General features: G+C 32.2%; 1 protein-coding gene across 1 annotated transcript in view; it reads left to right on the top strand.

Moving 5' to 3' along the window:
- LOC105626815 (ADAMTS-like protein 3) overlaps window positions 1-8554 on the top strand; it is a 171388-nt gene that overhangs the window by 132067 nt on the left and 30767 nt on the right. Inside the window, exons 9-11 of the mRNA XM_012208108.1 lie at window positions 131-525; window positions 4953-5082; window positions 7085-7295. Of these exons, the coding sequence (XP_012063498.1) occupies window positions 131-525; window positions 4953-5082; window positions 7085-7295 (736 nt within the window). The remainder of the gene's footprint in view (window positions 1-130; window positions 526-4952; window positions 5083-7084; window positions 7296-8554) is intronic.

Raw genomic sequence — 8554 nt, 5'->3', positions numbered from 1 at the left:
AATCTTAAGCGTCCAACGCATTTTTCATCTTTTCATCGTGACCCAAAATTCTAGTTACTAGTTATCGTATTGTCTTAGTTATACCTACGCGAACTCAGGAATGTATCAATCATGAAATTTGGGTCCTCAGGTTCATCGCCGAGGAATGGTCTCCCTGCAGTGTCACCTGCGGCGAGGGCGTCAGGCACAGAGAGGTGCGCTGCAAGATATTCCTCGAGTTCAGCCAAACCATCGCTAAACTACCGGACAGTCAGTGCTCCGGCCCGAAACCTGTTGAAACGGAGAAGTGTACGATGGAGCCGTGCGGTTTGCTGGAGAACAGCTTGTCCTACAGGATCGACACAGTTGGCGATAGCGGATACGCCGAGTCGAGCCTAACGGATTCATACAGTAGATCATCATCCGGTAGTTCCGGCGGAAGCGGATACGACAGCAGTATCAAGGTCGCCCCGGGTAGCGACGTGCAAACTACGTATTCATGGAAGGAAACTGGCTATACCCCCTGCAGCGCGACATGCTTAGGAGGTAACAGTTCGGACAACTATTGTTCACCAAAATTGCTTTGATAATATGCCCGAACAGATAAGAGGCCGAGCTCTATTGCTCGAGAAATCCGCGTTTCAAGTTCTCAACTTTGTCACATATATGGATTTTAAATGATGAACAATTTCCACTTAAGTTTGCATCATGCCAATGAACAAATATTTCGTTCGAGAAATCATTAAATTAGCCCTTGATACAAACGATTAGATTATTCATATCTTGCACATTTTATTTGAAATACTAGAAACATTTAGCAATCTCTTCTTTTCCTTTTTTTTTAATACTACTTTATAAATACTTTTATTAAAGTATATGTAGAATCATTTAATTTTTGTTTACTTGTCAACAGTAAAAGTAATAAAACAAATTAACTCGAGACACAACGATTCATTGTGTGTATAGTAAAGGTCTAGAATATTATTGTGTCCCATACAGCAGAAATATCCGAAATACATCATAGAGATATCCTAAAAATATCACATATCCCAAATATAGCTTTATAGGATTCCATTACTCTATGACGTATCTATTGCGTGAAATGAAAATATTTGCGAATTCTTATTATCCCCGAATAAAATTTAATGTCATATATCAAGATTTCACTTGTTTCATATCAAGTTTTTAGACAAATTTCAAGAATCATTATTTTTATTAATAAAGTACATATAGAGTAACTTCGGTATATATGCCACACTTATTAAAAATTTAATTTATTAAGTAGTTATTTACTATGTTTAAAGTAAACGAACTATATCAATAACTTTCTACTATTATAAAAAAAATATTAGAAATATTTATATTTCGTATTAAAAAATGAATTTTTTTTTAAACTCTTGTAGTTTTACCATAAAAGTGGGATATATGGCTACTCATAAGCAGAAGGGGGGGAGGTATGTACAGTTCATGAAAAATTTACAAATAATGCGTATAAATAAGACGTAAAATGACACAATAACTTAAAAAATATGTTTACATGTTTTAATAAATAATAAGAATGATAAATATATATATGAAGTAATAAATAATAATTACAATCTTTCCACATGTATTACAAGTGTTATGACATGAGGTACATATGTCAAATGCGTTTATTGCATTTAATGCACTGAATTCAATCTGTGCACTTTGTATGCTTTGGACATAAATTCCGTCTGCTAAAAATGCTGTATATCTCAAACAGGTGGAACATACAAGACAACAAACTAATCAAAGAATACAAGAGCAAAGTACTTGTATTTTGTCATACAATGCTTTACTATTCCTCTATACTCATGTATCACGAAATAACCACTAAGTCTTTTGCACGTCCTACAGTAATTATTTTATGCAAATTATAATTTATGACTACTTAACACAGTAACAAATCGATTCAACTCACAAAAATTTTATTAATATTAACCTTTATCAAGTATGAATCACTAGTGACCGAGCGATTCCTGTTCGTGCAAATTTCTTTGAGTGTTTCAGTAATTATATTACATTTTATTATTTTTCAAAATGAAGTTTCAATATTTATTCTAAAAAGTTGAAAGCATGTTGTTAAATTTTTAGAGATTTTTTTAAATTATTTTGAATAAATAAAAAAAACGAACGGATCTAGTGCAGCCTCACGTTTGCATGAATGAGGCATCAAACCTTGTATCTTGTACGATAAGAGTTAACAGTAAGAAATTGAAATCATAATATAATATTAATATAACATAAAGGCATGTAACAGAGTAGTTACGGGAAAACCCCCATTCTTTCTATTTTTTCCGACTTCTCCGGCGTAAATCCTAACGCGGCGTATTTGCCGAAGTTACTCTATACATTCTTTGATAAAAAAAAATGTGCACATATAAATAAAAGGACTATTATTTCGGAAACGATGATAGATACCATCGGAATGCCACAAGACTATTTTCTCTTGACAAGACCGAAAAAGATCTTATAGATCGAAATCATATCTATCATCGTTATCGAGAAAATAATCCCTTGGAGTGAAATCTCCTTCTAAGAAATTTAGAGAGTTTATTTAAGGAAATGGACGGAATAAGATCGGATCTAATTACTAGAGTCCGACCGAAACTTTTGTCGAAACTGAATCGAAACACTTGACTATATATCAATATCAACCGAAACTGAAACCAAAATTAAAAAATATGAATCCTATAAAGGCCATATGTATATGGTAGACACATATCTTATATTTTTTCTTCATAAATTTATTCAAACAATAATTAAATTTTAGTCGAAATTAGAAATCAAAATTTCGGTTGTGTCAGTTTTGGCCAAAGAATATATTGGGAGTACAAATTCGATCCGTTTCCCTAAAGATAGCTTCAACTGTTGTAAATGATTCATAGTGATTTTGGCGGTTTCAAAGAGGTTAAACATCTGCTAATAATATTCAGTTTATTGCTTTGAGTTTCATACAAAAACTTTGATTTTTACTGTGTTTGAAATGAATTTTATATTAACCATGCAGCATTTGCGAGAGGTTTTGATTTTCTGCTTTAATTGGAAAAAAGTGCGGCTGAAGCCCAGCGAATGCTTGTCGAAGTTTATGGTTTATTTATGGACATTGCTCCAACTGATAAATCATGTAGGTAATGATTTCGACGTTTCAAGGATGGAGATTTCAACGTTGAAGATAAACCTCGCTCTGGACAGCCAAAAAAATTCGAAGAGAAAGAATTAGAGACATTACTCGAAGAAGATTAGAATCAAAGCAAGAGGAGCTTACAGAATCATTGGGGGTAACTCAACAAGCCGTTTCTGTACAATTGAGAGCCATAGGAATGATTCAAAAACAAGGAAATTGGGTGCCTTATGAACAGAAAGAACCGAGAGACATTGAAAGGCGATTTTTTACTTCCGAACAGTTGATTCAAAGACAACAAAGAAAAGGTTTTTTTGCATCGAATTGTGACTGGAGATGAGAAGTGGATATTCTACAATAACCCAAGAAAAAATACTACGCTAAGCCTGGTCAATCGTTGCTATCGACCTCAACATCAACATCACGATTGAACATTCATGGTTCAAAGATGCTCTGTATCTGGTGGGATCAAAAAGATCTTGTTTACTATGAACTGCTAAAATCGAATCAATCTGGCAATTCCATTACGGGCGACAATTGATTCGTTTGAACTGTGCATTACGAGAAAAACGGCCGGAATACGAGCAAAGACATGATAAAGTTATTCTTCTTCATGACAATGCTCGTCCTCATGTCGCTAAAGTTGTAAAAAAATATTTGGAAACGCTCAAATGGGATGTTTTACCGCACCCGCCGTATTCTCTCGACATTGCTCCTTCTGATTACTGGTTGTTTTGAAGGATGCAGCAAGTTACCGGTTCACTTCTTTTATAGAAATCGAAAATTGGCTCCAAAATTGGATCGTCTCTAAAGACGAGTTATTTTTTCGAGATGGAATTCGAAAATTGCCTGAGAGATGGGAAAAAGTAGTAGGCAACGACAATACTTTAATTATGTTCATTCATTTTGTTTTGAAATAAATGCACAAAAAAACGGACCGAATTAATTTGTATTGCCAATAAATATTTCTTCATAAACATCATAATTATTGAAACAATAATTACACATTTTAAAATTAATATGTATGAAAAAAAGCTGTATGATTTTAGTCGAAACTGATACGTAATGAGTGTTCGTTTCAGTTTCGGTGAAAGTTTCAGTCGAACTCTACTAATTTCAAAATCTTGATTTTAATAAAAATTAAAATAACTTGTGTGATACTTTTTTATTATATTGTACACAAATGGGTATCAAATGAATTTATGTAATATCTTTAAGAAATTACATGTTACAATACTTTTCTATTACGATCTACTTTTCTATTACGATCACTATTATACATATAAAGAAGCTAATTTCCGAAAAAAGAATCTAAGTAAAATTGTGTCTTTATTTTGCCCATCCTCCTCAAATAAACTCAAATAGACTCAATTATGTATTTGCTATATTATAAATATTTTATTATATCCATTAGTAAAAACACACTTTCCGCACATTTTATTTACAGGTATATTTTTTAGTATCCTTGAATAAATAAAACGATTTAATAACTCCTGATAATTTATTCTTTCTAATTTTCTATGCGATAGAAGAAAGATAGATATTTATAAACGAGATAGAAGAGCATTGTCTGTCACAAAGTCGATATTAATCGTTTATTGAATAGAATTAGCGAAATGAATTTAACTCGTCGACATAGCCCTTAATTAGCCCAGCAAAATCGTGCTGATGTCATTGTGCAATTAACAGCGTTGAGGTATAATCGTATTAAGATTATTCTGTGTCGACTAATGCAATACAAATGAACAAGAACATACGTTCCGGGCGGATTATCTATCGTTTATGAATCGCACATACCGATTTTACATATGTTTCTATTTCTTTCTAGGTGTTCAAGATCTTATTATAAATTGTGTGCGAGACGACACCGGGAAAACGGTGATGCCACTTTTATGCTCCGCGGAAACGAAGCCAGAAGCGAGGATACGAGTCTGTAATGATCATCCATGTCCTCCAAGGTAAATTAGAATTCTGCGCTATTGATTAGTTTAATGCCTAAATATTAGAATATTATATAACTTCATGTTACATAATAATGTTTAATTTGCTTAATTGCTAAGTACCTTGGGATTATTTCTTATAGCTAATAAAAAAAATATAAAGCCAAATAAGTTCGAAACCACAAAATTTTGTGTGTTTTAATTTATCAAATTATTCAATATTCATTGAAAACAAATTCTGGATTGTTTACATCTCATTAAATAGAAAAAAATAATAAACATTCAAAATAGCTATATTCAGCTTTGATACTAGCTTTAAAGTGCTTTGGAATCGATCTTTCCATGGATAAATTCTCCCAAATAGACACTAGAGCAGTCTCCGTTCAGCAATCAATGAAAATTTTTTGATACAGTCTTTTTAATATTTAATAAGATGTAACTAATAAATAATAAATAATCATACATCTTATTAAATGTTAAAAAGATTTCAATAATTCCAGAATTTAAATATACTAGGTAATGCAAACTGAATATCATTTGTCGACATTTTGATGTTAAAATGATATCTTCATATAATGTTGATATCAAAATAACAATATAACACTTTGTATGTACTACAATGAGAGCAAAAAGTATTCGTACAACGAAATTTTTTATAAAAAGAAGTCTTATTTGTAAAACATAAAACATTAATTAGCAATTTTATACAATAAATACATTTCTGTTCTAACATATGCAAATGAACTTCGCATGTATTTCTGATATTATAAGCTAAATTCCTTAACTGTACGTAATATTTTTTGAGCATTCAATGAGCAACAATGGATTTTTTAATTTTCGCTTATTTTTTTTAGATAATACATTTTCTATAATTAATATCTTTTTGGTATATATAATTTTAAGAAACAGTCTATTTACAGTCTTTTTATATTTCTTAATCTATTAGGTGTACAACTTTGCTTTCGCCGTTTCCCTATAGATGGCTTTAGCGGTAAGTGATGGTCAAAATAAATAGATCATAGACGTCATACAATAAACTTGCGCATCTGTCAACATAACTCCATAGAAACATTAGTCGATTTGTATCTGCATCATAAAGTTATTCTCGATTGAAAATGTCAGTTAACGAGCCAAATTCTTGTCATTTGCGGGAGGTTTTAATTTTTTGCTTCAATATGAAGAAATCTGTGGCCGAGGCTCAATGCTCTCAAATACTCTTATGGTGAGGCCGCTATTAGTGAAAGAACGTGTCGTGAGTGGTTTCAACGCTTCAAGAACGGTAATTTTGACGTTCAAGGTCATGCTCTGTATTTGGTGGGACTAGCTCGGCGTAGTGTATTATGAACTGTTAAAACCGACTGAAACAATCACAGGCGATCGGTATCGAACGCAATTGATACGAGCATTGAAAGACAAACGGCCGCAATACAACGAGAGACACGATAAATGATTTTGCAGCATGATGAATGCTCAACCCCATGTTGCGAAAGTGGTCAAGACATACTTGGAAACGTTGAAATGGGAAATCCTACTCCACCCGCCGTATTCTCCAGACGTTGCTCCCTCTGACTATCACTTGTTTCGATCAATGACACACGGCCTGGCTGATCAGCACTTCCGGTCTTATGAAGAAGTAAAAAATTGAATCGATTCGTGGATAGCCTCAAAAGATGACCAGTTTTTTCGACGCGGGATTCGTACGCTACCCGAAAGATGGGAGAAAGTAGTAGCGATGGACAATACTTTGAATCATAAATGTATAACCAGTTTTTTACAATAAAGCCTCGAATTTCGGAAAAAAAACGGCGAAAGCAAAGTTGTACACCTAATATTATTTTATTTTCTCATTTTCAAGTTTTATATATTTATAATTATATTTAAAAATACTTGTATGATCTTTTTATAATATGCCTTACCGTAATTTTGCGAATTGTATGAAATTGAGAAAGTTTAGTTAATGTTACGATGCAATTCTCTGTGCGATCTTTTCTGACAAACGTATGATCGTCTGCGCCCGCAGGTGGAATTATAGCGAATTCTCCACTTGCATGAGCCCTTGCGGTATTGGTATACAGACACGTGACGTTGCTTGTATCCACGAGGTGACACCCGGCACCAACAGAGCAGTGACCGTTCCAAATTACATGTGTCCGCAACCACCGCCCGCCGATAGACGATACTGCAATGTACTGGATTGTCCTGTCAAATGGAGCACAGGCGAATGGGGGAAGGTATATGTTTGTACATGTTTATATAAGGCTTCAACAATCTCGGGGAAAAAGCTCTTTTTTTGCTACACACGAACTCTTTTGTTATATTCGGAACAGAATAGTGATATAAACTACTTCTTCCTCATTCGTACAAAAAGAATATAAGAGAATCTACTCGATATAAAGAGGCAAAAATTTCTTATTTTTATAGAAAAAATATTTTATAGAAAAAATCATTAAAAAATTTAATCATTTTAAGAAAATTATGTACAAGAGAGAGAGAGTATTATGAAACGTTATTTTCACAACGATATATTTAACAACGATATATGTAAGAGATAGATTAATGAGAGTAAAGCACTGTAAACGTTGCGCAGATTTATATGTATAAAAACCTCTTTATCGAGTAAACATTTCGACTCGTTCAAGTCTTCAGCACAATCAAAAATCCAGAATTCTCAGTATGAGAAACACTCCAGTCAACTCAGCGTTTTCAATCACAGTTAATTAGTCAAGTGAAATTAATAATGATAGATCAGCGATCATCGCCATTTCTCTCTAATTATAAACAATAAAATGGAATTAGATAGATTAAATATAGTATTTTATGTAAGAAAAACTGAAATAATTCATCTCAAGGATCCGAAATTACTTAATAATTAACTATAAAATATAAAAATCCGCAATTATTCCAAATATAAAATTTTCACGAGTATATGTGAAAATTGCAGGTTGTCTTACGGGTCAAATTTTAAATGAGTTCATTAAAACAAAGATATATCACTTTCCTTATAGGCTTATATTAAAGTTACATAAATTTAGATGATGAATTCAATAACAAAAAATATTATTTATAATATCGAGATAGTTTTAAGGATGATATATGAAGTCTGTGTGTTTTATAATTCATATTGACACGTTATATATATATTCAATATTGACGTATAAATAATGTAAAATGATGTTCTATATCCGATTTTAAATTTAATCCGTCTTTTGCTTTTTTATGTATAATATTAATGAAATTAGACACTTTTGCATATATAAAAAATAGTTCGGTATCTGATATTCTCACATTTGTCCTATCAAAATTATTATAATGCATTCTATGTTTAATTATTATCGAATGATTTTGCGTATTTTTTAAATATTATTTTGTGCTCAGATATTCTGGTTTGTAACTCACGCATCAGCCTGTTTGTCCGACATAGACGCATCGCAATCATTACAAAAAATCTTATAGATTTGTCATAAGACCAAGACAATCATAAGATCAAACA

The sequence above is a fragment of the Atta cephalotes genome (assembly GCF_000143395.1).
Source record: "Atta cephalotes unplaced genomic scaffold scaffold00006, whole genome shotgun sequence".
Classification (NCBI taxonomy): Eukaryota; Metazoa; Arthropoda; class Insecta; order Hymenoptera; family Formicidae; genus Atta; species Atta cephalotes.
This window is presented reverse-complemented; position numbering and strand designations above follow the sequence as displayed.